General features: G+C 32.6%; 1 protein-coding gene across 2 annotated transcripts in view; it reads right to left on the bottom strand.

Annotated features, from left to right (window-relative positions):
• The window catches only part of GLS (glutaminase), an 80,021-nt gene that overhangs the window by 47,148 nt on the left and 7,218 nt on the right, over positions 1–25,655 (bottom strand). For both annotated transcript variants that reach the window (XM_059054656.2, XM_059054657.2), the window contains exons 2-7: positions 17,862–17,958; positions 17,389–17,510; positions 12,782–12,911; positions 11,975–12,054; positions 10,426–10,589; positions 5,802–5,860 (exon numbers count right to left, since the gene is read on the bottom strand). In XM_059054656.2, the coding sequence (XP_058910639.1) occupies positions 5,802–5,860; positions 10,426–10,589; positions 11,975–12,054; positions 12,782–12,911; positions 17,389–17,510; positions 17,862–17,958 (652 nt within the window). The remainder of the gene's footprint in view (positions 1–5,801; positions 5,861–10,425; positions 10,590–11,974; positions 12,055–12,781; positions 12,912–17,388; positions 17,511–17,861; positions 17,959–25,655) is intronic.

Below are 25,655 nucleotides of genomic sequence, written 5' to 3'. Positions count from 1 at the left end.
GTGCACAGATGTTAGAAAAAAACACACATACACATACCAAATAACCTAGAGTAAATGCCCCCAGCCCCTGCACCGCCCTGCCAAAGCAAAAACACAAACTGTTAAAAAAAAAAATTCATCATTTCTCCAGTAGTGAGGTACAGAGGGGTGAAGGAACAGATGTTATGAAAATTGAAGCCAGGAATGGGTAGATGGGGGATGGTTATACTTTTCTGTTTATTTTGTGTATGTTTGAAATTTTTCATACAAAATTAAAGGAAAAATGTTTATTTGCTAATAATTTTGCACAGTAATTACAAAACTGTTCTTTTAGAATATTTTCTTTTTTGAAATAGTAACTGATTTTTAATTAGTTCATGTATCAGTGGATATTTTCTATTGCTAGAATAGAAGTTTAAATTCTCTTACTATTTTAAATTTTTACAGATGTACAAGTTGAGAAATCCTGCTGACAACAGATGAGTAGATGGAAATAGGAAAGACTTTGTTATGGCAATGCACTCAATCCTTTACACATTTATCTCATAACATACAAAGGTCACACAGTAAAATATACCCTCAAAAACTACACTTAATGCTCTCATTAACTAACAACTTGATCAGATCCTCTTTCCATTTTGTTGAAACCAAAAATCTGGAAACAACCTGGTATATAAGATTTGTTCCCAGTCATTACAGTGATTCACATCCTCAATACCATGACCACAATATTTCAAAATGTTCTCTTTTGATGGTGCCCAAGACGTTTTTACAACCTGAAGCAGTGCACCACAGTAAAATATAGGACACGAGAAGTATATACCTTTTGGAAAATGGGAGGAAACCTAGACCAAAGGCAGGTTAATTTTAAGAAAGGCACATATGGAAACAGATTTAGAAACTGATAGTCTTAAAACTATCAATGCCTCTTTATCTCTTGGAAAAATATCCCCATGCCCAGGGATATGTTTATTTCCGTTTTAAGTCACTGCACAAGTATTATTAGATATCATATTATTTTAATCTTAAAATTACAGTAATTTATATTAAGTATGGTAGGAAAACTTAAAAAAGATAAACTGGACAAAATACAGTTACCAAAATTTCTAACCCATTTACCACATGACTTTTAAAAAGCAAACCATGTGGTTTGTTTGAAAAGGTTAGTAATCAGACCTTGAGATTAGAAAATTATACAAATTTATTTTTCTATAAACATATCTATCAAGTTAAAGAATTTACATTCCTTTGAGGAAAACTTTTATGAATGAAAATTTGATAAAGAAGCACTGAGTTTTAACACTTGCTATTAAAAGAATTAATAAGTATACTGAAGTAGTTTTATAACCTGTTTATACAATATACTCATGAACTGAATCATGTATTATACATCACAACACAGGTGAAAATATCACTATTAACAGGGACATGTGCCAATAAATTTAATATTAATATGACTCATTTAAAGTCAATGCATTAATCACAGTTATTGTGTAAGTAAATCACTTGATTCCATTCATAAAGTATGGAGGTATAGAAGCAAATTGAAAATTAGAAATCATAGAGGAAAAAGGCATAGAAGAAAGATGCAAAAAGAGGTAACTAAAAATGATTTTACAAAACACTTGGTTTAATCTCTCCAAAGAAAATACTTTAAAGCTAAATAATACGTGAGAATTAATATAAATATTACAGGTGAAAAATAATGTTCTAAATCCAGTATTTTCATAGATTAGCCCTAAAAATAAAGTAACAAAAAAGGGAATTCTGTTGACAACAAGTTACCTGCCTTTTATTTAAGGAAAAAAACCCTCAAGCACATCAACTGATATAATCATGAAGTAAATAAAAGCCAATATAATCCTTTCTTATGAATGTTACCAAGTTCAAGTCATCATCCATTGCTCCCCAGAGCCACAAACTGCCTTAAAAATGTGGCTTATAAGCATGTGTAACAGGTGATTGCTAACATGACCAAACTGAACATTACACACATATTAACTAAATCTGTCTTGATTTTTTAATGGAGCATGATTAAATTATTTTTTTAAAAAAAGAAAGGAGGGCTTCCCTGGTGGCGCAGTGGTTGAGAGTCCACCTGCCGATGCAGGGGACATGGGTTCATGCCCCGGTCCGGAGCATCCCACCAGAGTGGCTAGGCCCGTAAGCCATGGCCGCTGAGCCTGCGTGTCCAGAGCCTGTACTCCGCAACGGGAGAGGCCACAACAGTGAGAGGCCCGTGTACCAAAAAAAAAAAAAAAGGAAAAAACCTCCAATATTTTAAACTCAAAAATACTTCTGATTTTAAAAAAAATCAAGTTCTTCAAACGACAAAAACCAGAAACTACCACCAGAATAGAGACACAAACATAGAAGACAATGTGACTTACTCTTTATCTTTAAAATTAAAAAGCAGAAGTGTGACAATTATAATATGTTGTCCTCATTTTTCTACTCTAGCCCTCAAATTATCAGAAGATCTTAACTTTTAAACTGAAACTTGGTGAGATTAAAAAATTATGTAAGGATGCTGCTTTTCATCCAGAGTAACTGTGCTTTCAAATTTATTTTTACTCTTTCCTTTAAATTAAGCAACCACATTATCCTCATCAAATAAAATCAACTGCATCAAAAAGTATTCCTTTAAGTTTAGCAGCTACCACAGAAAAAGAGAGAGGAAGTATAGTACCTTCATGGTTTTTTATATTATGTGCCTTTTAAGTACAAAAATGACATTTGTTTTTATGAAGGCATTTACCTATACAGTGTTTAAAATTTTAAATATTGGAGTTTTCCTACGAGTTTAGTAGTTAAGAATTTATGCAACAGGTTCCTTCTGTCTAAATTCTCCATTTTTACACAATCTGCTAATCCTTTTGAACATCTGCTCTGCCTCTTTCCCCATTTTCCTGAGGACCACCCCCAATCCTATAAGGGAAAAATATCAATACTACAAAATTATGAAATAAAGAGTCTTACTAAAGATTCTAGTAATTTGTGTGTGTGTGGGGGGAATAACATGAGGGGAATGTTTTAATAGCACCATAATAAAGTTCTGAATTTTGAAAGAAAAAAATAGCCTTAAGGTCATCAGCTAAAAGCTAAAAAACAGAATGCACATCTAATAGCCATGGTAAAATGGCCACACTTTGGATACACAAAGCGCAAGCTCCTTGACAAGAAGCCTAGTTCCTTATGGATAGCAAGCACTGACTAATGTCCAAAGAATGACTGTATACACTCACTGAAAATCAGATTGACTTTTAATCTAATAACTTGTATCTTCTGTAAAAGTTAAATTAGGAAAATAAAATTTCTGCCTTTTGGACAATATAACTATGCTAGGTAAAGACAAAAATGTCATCAAGAGAAATAGCAAACATCTACATTAAAAATGGTAGAGTGAATTCGAATGAATAGCAAACAGAAAATTGGGAGACTTAGCTCAAGCCCAATTCTACTGCTGTTAGAAGAATCTATCCAGTCTGTTTCCTCATCTTATCTATTTATAGAGTAAGAAGGCTGAGCTTGAAAACTCCTTCAGCCATGGTTTTATTACTTCAATTTCAACTACCAATTCATCAATATTATGTGATCATATAATCTGCAGAGATCACAGATAGGTATTTATAAAAGTTCTGAATTCTTTTTAAAAAGTCCAAGAAAAGTATTACATTCTGGGACAGTCAGTTTTACACAGAGGTATGTGAAGTTTATCCCTTCAAGATTTAGATGAACTTCATTAAAAATAAATAAATAAATAAACACCCAAACCAAAAAAACCCCCATAACTTGTGAAACTTCTAAAATAAAACAAAAAAGATCAAAGAAACTGACCTTAAATATGAACCATATCCCAAAGCCTCATTTCCAACTTTGTCAGTAAATTTACAATTTTTCTAAATTTAAAAACTGATCAAATTTGTAAATACAAGATGACTTAGTTAAATGCACAGTTGGATGCAACCACACTTATGCTGTGTATGTGTGTTTTTTTAACTGTTTCTAAGTACTCACATTAATGTTGCTCATTGTATAGTTTATGGCTTGTGACTAAACATCATATCATGATGTGATATGACCAGACATGCATTTCCCACATGCAGCATTTCAGTGTAGTATATTAAGCCCATGAATCATTAAACAAAAGATGTTTAACTGCATGCTGTTAAGCAAGACTTCTATTAATCATTTACATATGCCCTTTCTTGAAAATACTATTGGTGTGCTACGTTAATCTTTTTCCAGTGTAAGAATTCTTAACTGAGATCCATGGGTCAGCTTCAAAGGGTCTGTGAATTCCCTACAGTTTATATAAAATCATGGTATGTGAACGTTTTTTCTTGGAAGACCCAGAAAAGGTTCAGAACCATTCTAGTGGTTTTCTCATCAAGCACTAATACACACATTTTATTATCATAACTTTCCTTACCTCTAACTTAAGTTACTTGTTCAAATCTGAACAATTATTAATGAGACTTTTCTCTCATTACAGTATTTACTGAATTTCATTGTAAGGGCCCATTTACTGGTGTATACCCCACATTATACTGTAAGTTGTGGCATGACTGTGCCTAGTACATATTCATATTATTATTTTCTATAATAAACACGTAGTTTCGTTCACCTCAAATTGACAACTTTTCTCTTATGTAAAACAGTGACAACTAGATTATAGTGGGCAAACTGAAAATTTTCATAGCCTAAAATTAGTTACATTAAAAAATAATACTTGTCTATAATATCTACATCACTAGAGTTACAAGGATTAAGTGGGCCAGTGCTTACGAAGCATTTGCTCTCAAATAACATATATATTCTTAAGATAGTACTCTGCTATTTTAAAGGCTTTTCTCATGAATGAAGAAAAAAATTCATTAAAGTTAAGAGAGAATTTCTAGCATACAAATTAGATGAATTTTTATTAACTGGACCAAGGGTATAATTTATATTCAAACATTCCTTGTGTAACCAGGAATGCATCTACAAAGGCACATAGCTATGTTTTTTTCAAGCATGGAATAGATGTGTACAGATTTACTGAAGAAAGTATATAAATGTTCCAAACACAAATGAAATATAATTGAATACCAATGAAACTTATAATTAGAAATTAAAAATCTAAGCAGTATCACAGAACAGAACCATTTCCAAATACTTATTTCAATACATTAGTGTTTCCAGTTATTAAGGCAAACTAGACACTTAACAAAAGAAACAAAACATACCATGTAAACCAAAGCGTAGGAAAATAATATAACTTATTAACTGGAATAAGTCTTATTTAGTTATTACATGATTCAAGTAAAACAAATGAAACGAGTTCAAATGAAAATTGTGATTACAGCTCATGAAAGTATAAAGGACTCGAGCACAGTCAAAGGCAAATGTACTTTGTTTTAACACAAAGTACCAGAACATTTGTCCCTACATATGCTGATGACAAACATCAAACAGTTACACGCTGTTACTTCTGTTTACATCTGTTCGTTCTAGAAGAGCCAAAAAGAAGAGAAAGAAAAAAATATTAAAACTTTAAGAAGAAAAACTTCTGTGACTACTGTTCAGAAGAGACTTCTTTTTGAATTTTTGCCAGATCTTCAGGTCAAGAGTAACTGTTGGAATTTATAATGTCGTCTGTTTTTAATTTTGTCCTTGAAATTACATCATTTTTTTGAAATAAATAAAAATCCTAACCTTATGCCATACCATTAATTTAACACCAAAAGAAAATTTTTCACATTTCTACATAAATAAGATTCCTCTTTATGCCTTAGTATTTAAAATTTTTACTGGATTAAAAGGAAATGTCAACATTTTACCTTTATTAATGAAGTAACAACAATTGCTCCAGCATTTACCATAGGATTGTGTGGTTTATCTGAAAATATAAAAGCAATAGCATTATTTTAAGTACCTGATATAATTTTCTGTGATGCACAGGTACTTCCCATGAACATACATCTATTTTCTTTATGTAAGCCATTGTTACAGTTCTTTTTGGTGGTTGGGGGTGGAGAGTGGAGGAGTGCATTAAAGTCAGTTACACATCAAACCAGCAATACACGTCTAAGAAGCTGCTATAATTATACAGGCAAACAAAGATTCAGGAACAGAAAGACAGTGAATAGTGCTGTAAGAGCACAACCAAATTTCCTAACTCTGCCATTTGATCCTGGGCAAGTAAGGATCAATTTTCCCATCTGTAAACTGGGAGTAATAACAGCACCAATACCTCAGCAAGTCATAATACTTCAATGAATTAAAAAACATGAAATGCTTTGGCACAGCACTAAGCAATCAAATAATATTATTATTAAAAATCACCTTGGAAAAAGCGTATCCAGTGTGGACCCAATTTTCCTTTTTTAAAGTATTTTTTGTGTTTATGTATATACATATACATATGCAGAAAATGAAAACAGGTGATACACATAGGATAAAAGGATTACAGGATATTTAAGTTGTATTCAGCATGCCTTCTATATTTCCTGACAATAAGGATGTATTTCTTGTATAATTACAAAATTACTTAAAATTTTTCATCCAAAATCCTACCTCTTCTCCTAATTCTTACAACAAACAGAATTTCAAATCTCAGCTGATTATACTGTCATTCATAGCACAGCACAAACGCCAAACACAAAACTCATAGGGCACTGAAAACATTTATTTGAAAGCATAATTCCTAATCTATCTGTTTGTGGTAGTAATTTACTTCTTTGGGAACAAGTTCTTATCTAACTTGACACATCTAGCAGAATTCATAATTTATTGCTACATTATTAGTCTCCTTGAATTTTAAGCAAATTACCTTCTGTGAGATGAGTCTACAGCTAAACAAGGAAATTCTCCAACTGTTGAAGAGTTACTATATGACCCAGCAATTCCACTCTCAGGTATATAATGAAGAGAAATAAAAACGTGTACACAAAAACTTGTACACAAATGTTCTCAGCAGTATTACTGATAGTAGTCAAAATGTGAAAAATAACCCACAACCCAAACATCCTGCCAAATGATGAATGGGTAAACAAAATATGGTATTATTATCCAAACAATGGAATATTATCCAGCAATAAAAAAATTAAGTATTGACATAAGCCACAACATGAAAGCACCTTGAAAACATTATGCTTAGTAAAACAGGCCAGTCATAAAGACCAAATATAATGATTCCATTTATATACAGACCAAAAATAATGATTCTGTTTATATGAAATGTCCAGAACAGGCAAATCCATAGAGACGGTAAGTAGATTACTAGTTTCCATCGGCAGAAGAGAAACAGGTATTGACTGCTAATACCCCTAATATCTAGAGTATCTTTGCGGAGTGATAAAAGTGTCCCCAAATTGACTGTGGTCATGGTTGTACATCTCTATGAATATATTAAAAGCCACTAAATTGTACATTTTGAATGATTAAATTATGTGGTAGGTAAATTATATTTCAATAAAACTTTAAAATGTTTAATTAAAAAAATCAATAATGACAAAAAATTGGGTAACTTAACAGTATACCATTTTCCTCAATATAAGAGCAACAATATGATTTAGTAGCTAGCTATGCTTTAAATAATGAACATTTTGGGTTACCCATGATAATGACAAGTTCCAAAAGTTAAAAGAAAACAGTACAGGGGGATTCCCTGGTGGCGCAGCGGTTGAGAGTTCGCCTGCCAATGCAGGGGACACAGGTTCGTGCCCCATGTCCGGAGCCTGTGCTCTGCAATGGGAGAGGCCACAACAGTGAGAGGCCTGCGTACCGAAAAACAAAAAACAAAACCAAAAAAAACAGTATAGGTATACTATCTAAATAGTACAGTTAAGATTTCACCTATTTCAAATTATGCTAAGGGAAGCCTGCTTTCTTTGAGATAACACAAAATGACAGTAATAGTTGTCACAGAAAAATACTAAGCAACAAAAGGGAAGCCAAGAAACAAAAAATTTCCAGTATTATCTATCTAAAAGAAAAACCACATGCAGACACAGAAATCAAAATATGGAAATCAGGCTGTGCTAAATTAGTTTATACTCATATTTGTGTATATTCATGTATCTGTCCTTTCATTTTTTTTTTTTTTGGACATTATCAGGTTTAGACTCTAGGGCCCTAGGAGGTAGCTAATGTGTGTATTCCAAATGGTACCACATAAATGTGGGCATTTACTATTTTCTAAATCATAAATATTCAGCAAATACTACATAAGCTACATTTAAGAAGATCTTCCAAGAACACTAAAGCATTTCATGGCATGATAGAGCAATTTTCAGATGTAAGCACTGCTCACTCTGACTTTGGCTCAAAAGCCAGACATCTGAACACTTGGAAATACACCAGAGATATTAAAACACCAGCTTTACTGCATTATAAAACCTCAGTCTAAAAGTGGAAATCTCCTTTTCCACTCTGCTCTGCCGTAGTCAGAAGGGAAGAACTGAAGGGTTCAGTTTAGAATTTTTAATTTAAAAAGAATTATGACAACAGAAATAATACAAGCTAATTAATAAAGGTTACTATCTGAAGTAATGACATATATTAGCTTGGTATAATGACAAAATGGACATCTGAAATTTTGGGGCATGTTTTTAACTAGAATGAAAAAAACTGATTAATTTTAACAAATATTTATTCTAAGGGAATAAAACAAGCAAAAAATCCTTCCATATTAAACCAGAAAAAGCTTTTCAAACTAAGTATATGAACCTTACAAAGATGTGGTTCATGACTGAGGCTGATATTAAAAGAGTAACTACTATAATTTATCTATTCATTATATTCAGACTAATGTTAATTTATCATCACAATCTTATAAAGCTAGGATAATATTAATACATTTGTTTCTTTTAATTTTATAATGCTAGGTAGACACACATGCACATACACAGAGTGTAGTATCACCAAAAATTACCCTTGAAATTTTCAATATAAAAAAGACCCACAAACTCTTCTTGCTGAGGCTAATCTAAAACCAAGACTCTAGAGCACAGAACCTATGCAGAACTCAAGAAGGAGTGGTATGGTATAGTGAGGCCTTCATTTTCCCATTATTTCCCAGATTCCTGGTATTGGCTCCGGTTTGGAAAAAAATCAAAGAATATCAAGGCAAAACCTCTTGTTAAACTTTATATTCAGTTATTACAAAACAGTGCTAAATTCCTGAGTTCTTATTGTGATTTTTTTTCTTAGAGACTTAGTGTCAATAAAATGTACATGGCAAAAAAATGTATTACTTACAATGTTAAAGTCATTTACCCCAAGCCTATTTTATTTTTTACCAATCAATTCACCAGAACCACCTAGTTTATTCAAGTTTGTATTTTTGGGAAAATAGTAATTTTTCTTGTAAAATGTTTAATCTTGTGAGAACAAAAATATTCTTTCCATATTAAATCTAGATGTCAGTGAGTTTAATAAATAAGGTACTTCTGCATACGATGTCCTTATTGAAGTTGCTAGTTTACAGTAATCTCCATAAAATCAAATGTAGCATCAGGATAGAAAGATTACGGTAAAATAAGTAAGAAAATTCAACTGCCCTCAAAACAAATAGAAGGAGAAGCATAAGAAAGTATCAGTCTTGTAACTTCATTTAAAAAACTCATAAAACAATACTGAGTATAGGGCATATTTTTTATTTTTCATCCAGCAAAAAGAAAAAATACAAAAGTATATTTCTCACAACCATTACTGTAATCACGAATTCCTTGTTTTCTTCAATTCTATTTTAACTTGTCACACAATGAGGAACCTAGCATATGTCTGAAAGATTAAAAAACAGAAACCAATCTATAGGTTGGTGTTTAGATTTAAAACCTCTATCAGATCAAAAGTACTAACTACCTTTGTCCTCCCCTTTTCTTTTGGATTCCTGTAAAGCAATAAGACTTCTTACTTATCCAACTATTTAACACAAGATATTTCTTTCAAATACTAAATGTTATGAAGGAGAAAAAACAAAACACCACCTCAACCAGGGCCACCATTAAAGCTTTTTATTATGGAAGTTTTCAAATATATACAATATACAAAAGTAGAAAGAAAAGAATATAAGCATGCATGTACCCATCATTTAGCTTCAATGATTACCAACATACAGTAATAATCACATGCAGCACTCCCAGCTACACTCCACTGAATTATCTTAAAGCAAATTCCAGACCCTGTGAGATTTTATAAGATACTCCCCTATAGGTGGTTATAAAGTGAAAATCTTACTTCCTGCCTGTCTTTTCTCTAGCCTACTTTCCAGTGGTATGAGATGCCTAAAAAACCTGTTTTTTAAAGTAGGTTAACTATCTCTATGGGTTTCATAGAAATTCCATGACAAATGAAAAAGTATCAATGCTTTTAATTTTCTTCTTTGAAAAATAAACTAGTTAGATTTACACAGGAAAATGAGGTATTTCTTCTTCCAAGTAACTTTTATATAATTCTTACCATCTTCATTTAAGAACAGTTTGTTGAACCTTAATCCACTTGGCTCTTTCCCAACATATCGATGCACATATTCTGTTCCAAGATCATTAACAGCAATGGCATATTTCAAAGGTTTTACACAGGATTGAAGGCAAAATGGAACTTTGGTATCTCCAATAGAATGCCTATTTAAAAGTAGATTTAAAAAATAATTAAGATCAACTGAAAAAATGTAACAATAACTGGAGCTGTTATTTACATGTTAATTCTAATTTATAACAGTTTTCCCATAATTCAACATCAAGTTTCTTGAAGAATAAATATGTTTATTTTAAGAGGGATACTGCAATAAAAAGGCTAAAGCTTATAAGTACTCAGTAATAAACTGGTTCAAAATTAGACAGTAAGTAATGTAAAAAATTGCCTCTGAGGGCAAGAGGGTATGGCCCTCCTTTACTCCAATCTGTATTCAATCATATAAAATGAACTAGCCCTTTTAGAAATTAGTCACAATTTTTTTACTCATAGCTTTAATCATGGCTAAACTGTGGTTAGTTTTTAAATGGAGCTCAGTTTATTCAATACCACTCTCTGAGACCCTGTCTATAAATGCCTCATCTTGTGAACCATATCTATTGACAATTTCAGCCCCATTAAAAGAAACAGCATCCAGTTTTATAAACCTGATAGAGCTGGCACTAACAGCAATCATCATCACCATGTACCACAAACTAAGATGCAAATGAAATAGAGAAAAGGTTTGAAAATGAAAAAACTGTGACTGGCCCCATTACAATGTAAGCTTCACAAGGGCAGTGATCTTTGTTTTATTTGCTGAAGTAGTCCAGGTGGGCCAAACAATGTTCCAACACATTACAGGCACTCATTTATTCGAGTGAAATTTATTCAAATAACAGTGAAACTGGGCACTATAATAACTACCCCTGGGCAAACAGGGGGTTTAATGGAGACATCAGAGAGACACCTTACTTCTAAGTATATGATGGAATATAAATAAATATGTGTATATATATATATAAAATATATATAATAATTTTCCTGTCAAATTTATGAATAACTTCTAATTCAGACCATAACTTCAATTTCGCAGTCATTCTGAAACTTGAAAAGCCTGTCTTACTACCTTTGGATTTAAAAATACCTATGTGCTAGCCCAAAGTCAAGTTTCTTATCTCTAGATAAGAAAACTGAAAAGAATCATCTCTACACACAAAGTATGTTTAAGAAGAAAAAACACATGTGCAATAATTAGGTGATAATAATTTCTTCCAAATAGAAAAATTTCCACTACATGATAAACCATTTCCTCCAAATACAAAAACATAGGAATACCACTCCCTACTGGAATTTGCTCCGTAAGGATAAGCCATGTCTTCTCATGCATTTGTGTCTGTTCATAGCACCCGATATTTAATTCAACAGACAAGTGTTTAGTACATTTCACAAGCCCAGATAAGGATAAAAGCCTGTCAAAATGGAGAGAACAATGGACTGAAATTTAAGAGACCCTGGTGTTAGTTTCACCTCTGCCAGTTTTATACAAACTTACCTCTGTCCATCTACTGTACAAACGGACACACCCCACAAATCAGGACTGAACTTGGCTAACTGAGGAATATAATCTGCAACCTATCCAAAACAATGGAAAGAAATTAACATATAATATAGGCAAATAGTATTCTCTTCTACCAAAAAATTGATCTCAATTTAGCTTTCACCAATGAACAGTTATTTTATAGTACTCAGTGGCTTTGTAGTCTATCTTTTATAACAATATTCATAAAAACTAAGGGCACAACAGACTTGAGGATTACAAGTGAAATCTAAGTGACTTCTGTCTCCATCACCTACTATGTTTTCCAATGTATTCTGTCTTCCTAAAAAAGTACAGTCTAAAAGAAGAACTAGGACTTGATTTTTTTTTAAGGGAAACAGAGAATTTCTTTAATCAGGGTCATGCTAATAGGGTTTCATTACCTAAAAACTTTCAATATGGAGAATAAATAAAATAGTGCTTATATTATGTAGAGGATTTTAAAAACTGGGAACATTTTATTTAATGTTCAAGGATATCATACCTGCAGAAATTCCCAGTAAGCTACTTTTTAATTAATTAAAAATTTAAAAGCCATCTCAATCATTTGAAAATCAAAAAGAACTCTTAAGCTTAGATTTCTTTTTAGCCAAAATAACAATTAACTATTTGAAATATTTTAAAAGCACTTACTCCAGTGGCTTCACTTACATTTCTTAATTAGCAAAACACAAAACTACACAATTTTACTCTCTATACCTCAAGTTTAGTTGAATTTATTAAGTGATAGGCTTAGGAAAATATTCACATCAAAAACGCTACCTTTCCTCCAGACTGCTTTTTAGCACTCTCGTATAACTCATCAATGTGTGAAGTAAAAGACATAAAGTCAGGAATGACAAACTTTCTTCTAAAGGCTTGTGTCAACAAAACAATGTTGCTTTGAACACACCTGTGGAATATGAGAAAAAATTAATAGATTGGGTACCTTTCAAATATTAGTACTTGCTAATAATAACAATATCAGGAGAATATTCAAATAAAGAAATTCAACATTTTAAACAACAAACGAAATTCTATAAATTATACTCTTTCTACATTATTTTCTTTCCCTCAAGCAGCCTTTCATGTAGCTGCTTGTAAGCTGTTGAACCAGTTAAAGAAATAAATTAGCCTAAAAATTGTGTCAAAGATTAAAACAGCAGAGCATTCCACCAGATTAAGTACCAAGACCATCTAAAAACAAGCTTTTCAGCCTACCAGAGTTGATAAGCATTCAGCATGACATTTGGTTAACAAAAATCAGACTTTAATATATAGTTGAGATCCTGTTTATTCTTCCATGAAATAACCTCAGACATATATCCTTTAATTTCTACGTATTACTAGTATTTCACAAAAAAATAAACATTTTGTATTTTAATATATTTTTCCTAAATTACAGTTTGAAAAATTTGCATTTCTAAGCCAAAAAAAGGAAATACCAACTTTGTTTAGTCAGATTTGTCTCTTATATGAAATACTTATTAAAATGCTTATAAAAATAATGTATAACTTTAAAAATTATATACAGTAGTATAATTTTATATTATTTGAATCACCAAAAATGTTAAATTACATTATTCTATTCACTGTAAGATGTGTATATACATGGTAGAATAAAATTGTTTCACTGTTAAAAATTATTTAAAAGATATGGTAAACCATCTGGATGGGAGAGCATGAAATCTAATGATTTGAATCAATATTCTACTTTGTTTTAAAAAGGATTTAAGCTAGAAAATCAATTTATTAATGTAACCTTAAAGAGTTTAAAAATAGGTAACAGCCAGCCATATACTCTAAACTCATCTTCTTAAGAGAGTCTCAGAAACTTAGTAATAGAATAATTGATAAAGGAAGACATTTGCAGACCTGAGCATCAAGCCATAATACCAACTTAAGACTAAGCCCATAACAGACTAAAAAGTACTAAGTTTCAAGTACTATTTATCCTGTTTAACCCTCAAAACATGAACACTTTGAGATGATTTCCCCACTTTACAGATAAGAAAAATCTGTGTTTAACTTGCAAGTAAATAACACGCACTAATTATAAATGGAGAGTCAGAGAAGTAGACACTCTTGGTATTTCTTTTTCAATCCATGGTAAATAATAAATTTTTATATCTCAGTATCTTAATTCAAGTTGTTCTAAATAAAACATCAAATTAGAATTAAAAGCCAGCTATCACGCTTTAATTATTAATAAAAATCCACAATATATACTCACTTGGTCAACATAAAATTAAACACTGATTTAAAATAAAATAGGTTATTTTCAGTGATAAAGATGTGCTTCAGTTACAACATGAAAAAGTTACAGTCCTAATTTCCATTATTAATCTACAGATGTAGAAATAATTGACAGCCAAGAGATAACTAATATTTACTTCAATAAACTTTGATAAATTTTGACATAGTTTCAATGTTAATCTAATAAATACTTTTTGCCATTGACTTAATATTTAATATGCTCCAAACAGCAATTCAACTTGTACGTAAGTTGAGACACATTTCTCAGCAGAAAGAAGTTAGGACAATTCCTGACCTTAAATCACTGTATCTGTATCAAATCAAATCTACATGCCCCCTTTTTCAAGAAGTATTACATGAGAAAATATGAGGACTGCCAAACAAACATAAATTATTAACATTACTACTAACTATTTAACTACTCAAAATTAAACAGCATTTTTAAAAGGAGGCTTTATCATTAACAATACTGTACAGTTAGTGAAACTGGGATTTTTTTTTTTTTTTTCTCTATCAGAAGGTGCTAATAAAGCTGTGCTAACAGCCTTCACTGGTGAATTACTATGGCCAACCAAGGCAATACCATTCAAAAGAGTGTCTAGCTGCATGCTGATGAACAAACTGTAATGTTTTTCTTGGGAGTTATTTTAATATAGATGTCATGAATCTAAGGGGAAAATCAGAAGGGATATAAAGTGACCTGAGGAGGAAGTACTTATGCTTTTCAACAAGTCACATCTTTCTCATGCTTTGTTCAGTTTTCTCATCTGTAAACTGGTAATAGTAATTTTTCTTTCCTTCTTTACTTAAATGTTTAGGGTTAGCAACTGTAATGCACATCAATGTTTTACAAAATCTCTCACATATAATTTATCATTAGTAAAATAACAGTGGATAAGAATTTTTTAAGAAAAAGCAAATACAAAGACTACCATTCTTTTCCTTGAAAACAAAAAAGAAAAAATTATGATCACACATAAAAATACTTCTAATATTTATATGGCTAAAAATGCATGAATAAATAAGGCATTCCTTTTCAACACAAATTTTCTACTTCTATTGAGATTATTAGCATTAAAAACAATTGATTATCTAGATAGGTACAGGCAGTCTCCAACTTTCAAATAGACCATGCTCCAAAAAGTATGCATAGAACTCATCTTCCCATTCAGAAAAAATTCTACATATTAGTTGTTTCTCAAATTACCCTCAAAGGCTAAATATATTAAGCAACAATGTATTTTAGGTAAAATATCAACACATTGACTTCAACCAAACCTTTCCACTTTCCTTTATAAATTACTTCTTTGGGAAGATGAATTCCATTGTACCCACCTGCATGGAAGTGTGATTATTTCTGGCAACACTAACTAGAAAACTTCTCATTTTGAAAACAGAGAAAAAACTTCTCTGAAACAATCACCATTCCAGGTGACCTGAAAAGGTTAATAGTCAGAGGTTTTGAATCACCTCATTCTAAGTATGAAAAGAGAAATCATATGCCTATAGATGTAAACGTTTCCACTGCTTGTCCACATATACCACACTAAGCATTTGTCAAGTTGGGAACTGCCTATATTATAATCATCAATTTTTTTAAAAAATTGGATTAGTGTTTGAAATAATGCTAACTGTTATTTTTTAATATACTTATGGGTAGAAAATTTTATGATTGTTTCCTGGCTCCATACTCAGTGTATTTAAATTACTTTCAGTTTCATATTTAAACAGAGCAATATGTTTATGAAACACAAAAGAAATTTAACCAGTACTAAAAAGGTATAAAATACTGCTTTCACTTAGGAATTCCAAAGCAATTCCTTATACCCATTATGAGCAGACCTACCTACCAACTCTCTGACAACTTCATTCTCAGATATACCAAAATAACTCCCCAGAAGGTACTACAATCAAGATACTTTGCACAGAGAGTTCATGAACACTAAAAATAATCTTTACTGCAAAGACACAGCTAACTAGATGTGATTTCCTTCCCTTCACAAAGAAACAGGTTCTGAAGATTCAAAATTCCTAACACCAATTCCAACATGGAACTAAAAATCTACACTTAATAAGGTCAGCTGAGTTAATAGAATCAAGAACCTTGTGGTGAAAAGACAGAGATCTAAAATTGCCAGCAGTTTTTCATAGTGTGCCAAGATACTTGGGAGGATCTCAGTTAAATACTTATACCTTCAGATGACTTAATATTCCAGGATATTCCCAGGAGACATCTAGAACAAATCATCTAGCCCCCAAAAGACAATAAAAGAAAAAATAAATAAAAATGCATACATACAAATAAACTTTCAAGGTAGATGCTGGAATTCTTTGGATCTATTCCAACCTAAGCCTATGGTCTGGAAAAAGCCAATATCTTACAGTAGTGTTTACAGTTTTATACTAGTTTTCATTTAATTTTAGTTGTAAAATACCATTTACCTCCTTGGGATCCACGACAAACTTGCTGTCTATTAAATCATTAAGCAATCAGACTAGTAGGAACACATTAATGAAGAGAAATAATAAAGATATGCAAATATAAGAAAGTCAAAATAAATATTCTCTTTCAACCAAATCAAGGCATTAATGTCCAAAGTTAGCATTAAGTTTTTAAACATTACGAAAAACACAAAAATAGCCAAAAGCCTATGTAGTAATACGTCTGAAGAGAGGAGAGAAGCAGACAACAGAGACATATAAAACTAATGAATATAGGCTGCCTGAAGCCTTCTCATTTTATGGTGTCATCTAAAACACCTTGTAGGAAAGAACAGAGACCATACTGAGAAAGGCTGCAAGATATGCAGATGAATTAAGAAATCAATTTAAACCATGACAGGACAAAGAGTGTGCTCTATTCAAACCGAATGCAATCTCCAGGTACTATAAACTGGAAACATCCATGGCTACGTTTCCTCAGAACAGTTTCAAAGTATATTCTTAGCCCCAATGTATTATAGAACTTTAATGTGCACCAAGTTGTTCCAAACAATTTATGTTTTTAAGTCCCCTCCCCCCTTTTTTTCAGTTACACAGGAAGCACTGGCCTTCAAAGATGCAATTTTGTTTTAAAAGAAAAATCACCATATAGCATAGCAAGTGACCATTAAAGGTTTGGCAGAAATTTTTACTTTTTAAAAAGATCTTTGTCTAGCATGACACCATCTGATGTTGTTTGAAGAGTTAATCTTAACATATCCATACACTCTTTCAACCTGGGATCAGATGTTCGCAATCCTGTAGATTTGAGTGCCTGTTTTTAAAAGAATAAGAGTTTGTAAATATATAGTGCAAATAAGGTATATGCTTATTCCAACTACAAGTTTTTAATTCCTGTATATAAAAACTTCTACACAAGACCTGAATATGTATATGGCATTTTAGTGTCACTATTACCCACTTTCTGGACAAGTTTCTCATTGTTTCTTTCATTTTCTTTCATTGATTACCTTGAAATGAGCATGATGAAAATTTGAAAGAGAAACAGTGTCAGTCAGAATCTACACGACAGATGACCTTTAAGACTACATTTCAATATTACCATATTATTGATTCAGCATTACTGATTTTTAAAAAGTGAAGATAGAAAAATATAAAAACTTACTGTAATAAATTTATGAACAGGTATTTTCTCTTGTCCTTCTGCAATTGTATAGAATAGCAAATCTTCCAAGCTAGGTAATAGACCCTGCTTTATTTTACTAAAGGGGGGAAAAAAGAAGACAAAATTAACCCTTATGTGAACATTCAAGTGGATTTTAGCTATATCCATTTAAAAATAATCATTGAACCAGACTACAGTTGAGTTGATCTATTCATCAAGACCTACTATCATAATAAATGCTGATTTACCAAAATCAAACAGTATTACTGAAACCGCACTGAAAAACAAGTTTAAAAAATGATTAATTAATACAGATATCTTTTAATCCCAAGTTTTAAAATCTTGAGTACTATTTCTAGTGGTGCTAATGCCTAGCCATCTGTTATGGTAATACCCTCCTGTACAGCCTAACACAATCACCCAATACTAATTATGGAGCCTAGCAAATGTTCAGGTAAGAGTTAATACTTTGTTCTCTTGTTGTTATTGTTTTTTAATATGATGACTATACATATATATTGTTCAAATAGTTAACCTGATTGTAAATCTGGGGGAAAGAACAATTAAGTACTGGACAGTGAAGACTAGTGTGTAAGTCCTTGAATCCTGGCTACAATACTTACTAGCTGAGTCAACTTGGATAAATTAATTAACCTTTCTGTGAATCAATTTCCTCATTTGAGAAAGGGAGATAATAGGGCCTACCCTCACAGGGTTCTTGTGAGAATCAGTTGACTTAATACATTCAATATCTTTAGAGCACTGCCTGGCAGAGAGTAAGTACTCAACTGTTGGTAGCTGTAGTTACTATTTCTAAAGTGACCTAGGCTTTTACATGTACAGATCAAATGCCACAAATCACAAAGACTGTTAGAATAAAAATTTTACCATAAAAATACATTAAAATCTAGTATAAGGTGCTATGATTAACGAAACTTTTCATCAAGAAAAAATTTTTCCTATCCGTTGAAAAGCTTTCAGGTAAACAAACTATAATGAACCTATTTAATGTCTTCTTTTTGGGGGCTCTGAAGCTGAAATGAACACATTTCAATACTGTGAACATCTATGACTGTCATAAGTATTATAGTGATGTTATAAGAATTTTAGATCTAGGGCAGACCAATCCCCTCTCCATCCATCACTATTTATTAAAATCAAAGGTAGAAATATATATGTATGTGTATATGTATAGAATGTGTATATATATATAAAATATCTGGAAAGACTTTACCTGTATTTCAATAAAGAGAGAAAATTAGAGAGTGGTCCATATATTTCTAACTTAAAAGACAATAGAATACAGTGTTGTCTCACAGAGCATGTACATTTACACATGGATATATAAAATTTCTCCTAAAAGACACATTAATGTTGGCATTAATATCATTTATACTTGTTCTCAAAGCTGTTATACCAACTTTTAGTTCTTAAAGTCAACCCTAAAGTATAGGAATTTCATACCAATGTTTAAAAAAAAAACTAACACATAGGATTATTGTAATTTAATGATATATCCCAGATATATAATTATTCCCTGAAACAATTCTGGCTCTTAAAGAACTTTAAAAAATGTATTTGGGATATTTTAACAATAAGAGTTAAATATTGATCCCTTTTTTTTGCAGTATGCAGGCCTCTCACTGTTGTGGCCTCTCCTGTTGTGGAGCACAGGCTCCGGACGCACAGGCCCATCGGCCATGGCTTACGGGCCCAGCCGTTCCACGGCATGTGGGATCTTCCCGGACCGGGGCATGAACCCGTGTCCCCTGCATCGGCAGGCAGACTCTCAACCACTGCACCACCAGGGAAGCCCTATTGATCACTTCTGTTAAGTACTCTGCTGTTTTACATTCGTTCTAATTTAATCCTTCCAATGATGTCATAACAGAAGGTACCATTATCCAAAATATAGTATGGTTCCTGGTACATAGTAGAAGCTCAATTTATTTATTATTTGCTAAAAAAAAAAATGACTAACTCTATCCCCATTTCACAGAGGCTCAGACCGGTCAACAAACTTCCCAAGACTGCAAAGTGGTAGAGATATAGTTAGAACCTCTGTTTCTCTGAATCCAGAGTCCAAACTATATAGCACTACAGTTTTACTGGCTCTCAAACGTACTAGCTAGTTATTACTTTTATAAGGTACAATTTTTCTAGGTTTTACCCTGATCTAAAACCATTAAACAGGATTCAACAATACTGATGACTTAATACATTTAAAGAAAAACTGAGCCAGCTGTCAAAAACAATCAGTGGAAAATAACATACCAATTATTTACAGAAAGTGGTTTGTCAAATAAACTTCAGATAGTGGTAGTTTATCACTTTAAAAAACTGCAGAATAAGCTTTCTATGTATTTATCACACCAGTAAATGGTATTTGTTTTGCCTAAAAGCTATGTAAGTAACATAAAATATACACTTCTTTAGCTTATGGTACATAGGGCAAAAAAATTAAAATGACCATGTTTACTTCCACAGCTAGCAAAAAATGGTAAATATTTACTTGCTTTTGGAGAAGAGACTAATTTTTATCCATAGGAGAGAGATTTAAGTCATCTCTAAAAAATATGCTCGCAAAATAAATGTTCAAAATTGATTTTTTTTAAAAAAGTACTACCAATCTCAGAATTTAAAAGCTCAGACTCTGATCTGAGAATGAGTTCACTTCAACAGTCAACAAATGCACAGATTCTCCCCAAACAACACACAGAAGTTATTCCAAAGACCTTTCTTGGTATACCCCCTTTTCTTTTCCCCAAATTTAATATGGCTTTGTGGCAACGCTTCATAATACATTTTGCTCTTAAAACTCAAAAGCTAAAAATTTTCAGACTATATAGTAACTAGGATATTCTTGAGAAGTATTTAAGTTTTAATGACAAAAAAAATAGACTATAACAGGCTTTCAAATTGTAATATCAACAATTGTTGATAAGCCCTCAGATTCCCTAAGGAAAAACATGAATGGTTATGACACTCAGCAACTAAAATGGAATATACATAAAAGATTAGTAAATCCAAAGTATTCATATCTTTTTATTCCTTCCCTTTTATTCTCCCTCATTCTTTCTAATTTCTGCCTTTAAGATCTTTTCACTGCCATTTTGTTCCGTCTTTTACCCATTCCTTCTCCTACTTTACCCTCACAAAATACCTGCCTACAACACAGAAATGATTTCTTAAAAAAATTTTTTTTAAAAAATCCCATGTATTTAACTGGCATCTATAACATGTACAGCATTATAGTAGTCATTACTTACAGTCTAAAAGGAAAATAGAAGACATACATCATGAGGAATTACAAGAAAGAAACAATGGGATCCAATCACTGGAAAATTACTTCACTGTGGACTAATAAGGTAAAGGAGAGGGGGAATTAGAGCTGGACTTGAAAGATAGGTAGAAGCTGGAAATATGGCAACAGAAGAGGATTTCCAGCCAAAGAAACATAATGATCACAGCAATGAAGGTAACCATTCACTGGGTATTCACAAAGAACAGCAAACAGAGCACAGTATATGTGAATTAAAGTGCCTGTTTCCACCCATGAGCTGTTAAAATACCTAATTTTCAGGGTTGAGAGAGATCTATATAAATCAACCAATAAATGAAGAGACTACCAAAAATTTACATATGGAGTTTAAATTCAGGGGCAATTTCTGCAAACATGAAAAGAGACACTGCTTACTGATCAACCAGTTTCCCAATACCAAAGGACAATTAAAACTCCTCAGTCTGATATTCAGTTTATAATTTGGCTTGGTACTATCTATTCTATCAAAATTTTCTAAGTAAAAAACTGTACTATCAAATGAAAGGAGGAAAATGAACTGCAAAATGAGAAGAGGAAAAGAAATGGAAACTAACTATATTGTCTTATTGTTAAGTAACGTTTCATATTACTTGACCTTTCCAAACTATAAAGGCTGGAGTAATGTCTGTCTTTTTTTTTTTTTGGTCAACCTCATATAACTCAAATGCATAATATAGTGTGGTAAACCTATTAGATAATCAAAAACTTTCAACTAGGTTAAAAAAAATGATGCCCACTGACAGAGTAAAAAAGAATGCTTTGGTGTTTTTACTTACGTCTTCTTTTTTTAATTATTTATTTATATTTATTTATTTATGTCTTCATTTTAAAACAATGATCTTTAAAAAATATCTGGAGTTGTTTCTAAATCAGTTTATCATTTTGATTTTCAGAGTAATCTGATTGATAGAAAGTGTCCATCAACACCAGTAAATTAGCAGATTAAACCTGTGAGGTTGAAAGTTCAATTGATAATGGCTGACCATATACCATTGTAAGTCTGACAAAGTGATAAATTCTGCTCATCCTCTAAATCATTTTGCCCCAACGCTAATTATTGGGGAATTTAAAAACAAAATCTTACATCTTTTTAAGTTTTATTGTTAAAAAGGGACTTTCTGTTGTTTCATCTTATAACTTCATGTGATAAAGCAAAGTGGGTAAACTGTCCCCTATTTACAGATAAGGACAGAGTCTCAAAGTCAAGCAATATGTATGTCCAATGTCACACAACTCTTAAGTGACTGGACCAGATTTAGTCCTAGAAAGACAGTACTTGGCTCCTAATCCCAGATTCTTCCTGCTATGCCACACCAGCTGTGCTGAGTTGTTACACTCCATTTTAGGAGGAATACCTGGAGTTTATTCAAAATAATGAAAGAGGAGACTCCTTACATATTGAAGAATTTCTAACCAAAATGCTAATAGGGGAATTACTTATGTTAGATGACTAAACTGTTATTCTGCCTTGTTGAAAGTGTACCTTGTACAAAGCAAGGATGAGATTATATTAAATTAGGGCTGCTGTTTTGGCTGGACTTTATTTAAATTTATTCAAGAGCAAGTCAAAGTAAGAAGCACAAAAACCAGCTTTATGTAAGGAAGTGGCCAGGCTGTCCACATCAGCTAATGGCAATCTGTCCATGTGTAGAGCTTTAGAAGTCTAACCCAGGGGACAGTGTGCCTGACTCCGATGGGAGAATGAGGACCTGGGCAGATCAAGTCCCTAAGGTCCAACTCTGTTAGTCCTTCCAACCTTGTATTCCTTCAGTCAAGTATCCGTTAACAAATCATTCTAGTTGTAAAAATACACATGTGTGAATTCTGTTACTGCAATCACTTTGATATCACACTAAAGATGACTTCTTCAAAATAACTAAAATATATAGGTAGAAGTTAACAAAAGGCAGACCAACTACACATAAGGAAAACCAAAACAACTCTGAAAATGGAATGGGCTGCCTTCAAAGGGACTAAATTCTCTTGTCAAGAAGTATTCAAGCAGAGATGAATATCAACCTGTAGGGAGTATAACAGAAGAGAAAAAACCTTCAGCTGTGGAGATGGGTTTTTAAGGTCTCTTCGAATACTGAACCTAAAAAAGTAATCAATTCAATAAAGTACTTTATTAATCTCCTAATATTGGAAGAAAAAACAAAATAAGTCCTAATACTGTATGAACTTGCTTAGGTCATTTAATACCTGTAGCTAGTTTATAAAATATGTAAAATGAGGTGAACTAGATGTCTTTAAAGTCACTTCCAACTCTAATTCTAAGTTTTTGAGCTGCTCAACATAGAAAGATCATAAACTTTACTCAGTCAGGACCTACGTAGACACAAAGGACCTATAGATACATATTTTACATATAAAGCTTAATTATCTGGGTTCTTTAAAAAAGTAATGGGAGAACTTAATATCACTAAACTGTACACTTAAAAATGGTCAAAATAGTAAATTTTATGTTACATTAATTTTACCTCAAATTTTTTTTTTAAAGCTAAGGGGAATTAGATATAGAAGGTGAAAGTAAAGGAAAATAGCTAAAGTGGGGACATGGAGGCCAAGAACAAAATGTAGCAACTGATACAAGATACAAAAATCCACAGAAGGGCTTCCCTGGTGGCGCCGTGGTTGAGAATCCGCCTGCCCATGCAGGGGACGCGGGTCCGTGCCCCGGTCCGGGAAGATCCCACATGCCGCGGAGTGGCTGGGCCCGTGAGCCGTGGCCGCTGCGCCTGCACGTCCGGAGCCTGTGCTCCGCAATGGGAGAGGCTGCGACAGTGAGAGGCCCGCGTACCGCAAAAAAAAAAAAAAAAAAAAAAAAAAATCCACAGAAGAACAAACCATTCAAAACAGAGCCAAATCAGAGTATGAGAGAACACCTTACACAAATAAATACATTTTAGTTCAGGGGCCACTAATAGCAAACTACTGCAATGGCCACAGGTTTTTGTAAATCAACTTCTATTGCAAGACAGCCATGCCTACTCATTTACCTATTGTCTATCGCTTCTTCACTACAACAGCTGATCTGAAGTTTTAACAGAACAGATCGCTTGTGAAGCCAAAAATATGTACTATTTGACCCTTCAGAGAAAAAGTTTGCCAACATGTGTCTTAGAACATCACTGTATTTTAGCACAATACTGTAACACCCCCTTACAGTAAATCTAAGTTGAACAAGAAATGTTAAACTCTATTTTTTTAAATATAAATTTTAATATGGCAGAAAAATAGGCAACATTTTCTAAGGAGACTTACACCTAAAACAGTTTAGAAATTAAAATGTTTGATGTTTGAGGATAAAAGAGAATACAACTAGATAATGCTGATAAATAGCTGTACAAATCCATTCATAATCTTTTTCGTAACTTTTTTCAGTGTGAGGATGCTTACTGTTATACATACTAGAAACAGGCTATTAGGATAGCAGACTAGGACAGTAGGGTAGAGATTTACAAATTTTAAATTTAACAGATGTGTTCTCTCTGATGACAGAAGTTATCATAATGAGAAATCTTAAGTAACTATAAGGAGGCAAGGAAAAACAATGTCTATTCTCACAAACCACAACTGCTAACATCATTTTGGTTTATTTCCTTCTACTACTTTTTGTAAGCAACTTGAGATCAAACAGCATAGAAAATTTTGTATTATAACTTTTTTTTTTTTTTTTTTTTTGTGGTACGCGGGCTTCTCACTGCTGCGGCCTCTCCCGTTGCGGAGCACAGGCTCCGGACGCGCAGTCTCAGCGGCCATGGCTCACGGGCCCAGCGGCTCCGCGGCACGTGGGATCCCCCCGGAGCGGGGCACGAACCCCTGTCCCCTGCATCGGCAAGCGGACTCTCAACCACTGCACCACCAGGGAAGCCCTGTATTATAACTTTTGATTTAACATTATATTTTCCTATACCTCTAAAAAGTATCTGTATTCATTTTATATTACTGAATAAGAAATTCTCATGTGGATGTACCATAACTGACTTAACCATTCCACTTATGTGGACCACAAGTTTTTCCCCACTTTTCTCTAATAAGCATAATACTGTGCCAAAAATATTAGTGAATAAATCTTTCTACACCTCAGTTTGTTTTGCTAGCCTAGATTCCTAAAAAGGTACAAATATAGTTAAAGTTTTTCTACAGTTTAAAACCTGTTCTTCAGAAAGTCTATACTCTTTTAATAACTCCCACCAAGAATCTAAGTGCCTATGTCATTCAAAATATCCTCATCAAGGTGACAATATAAAAATCTTCTTTTGAGGCCTATACCAGAAATTAGTAGGGAAAAAAAAAGTCTAAATCCTGAAAGCTATCAATCATTTGTTCATTATGCAACATTGATAGTTCATTGTTTTAAAACAGTACTTCCATTGTAAACATTTCTTTAGAAATCACCAACCAGAGAATACTTCCCAAAGGAAGCCAAGATTAACATTTTGCTTCTATTACACTGTAGGTGGTCACAA

The sequence above is a fragment of the Kogia breviceps genome, chromosome 2 (genome assembly GCF_026419965.1).
Source record: "Kogia breviceps isolate mKogBre1 chromosome 2, mKogBre1 haplotype 1, whole genome shotgun sequence".
NCBI classification, from domain to species: Eukaryota; Metazoa; Chordata; class Mammalia; order Artiodactyla; family Physeteridae; genus Kogia; species Kogia breviceps.
This window is presented reverse-complemented; position numbering and strand designations above follow the sequence as displayed.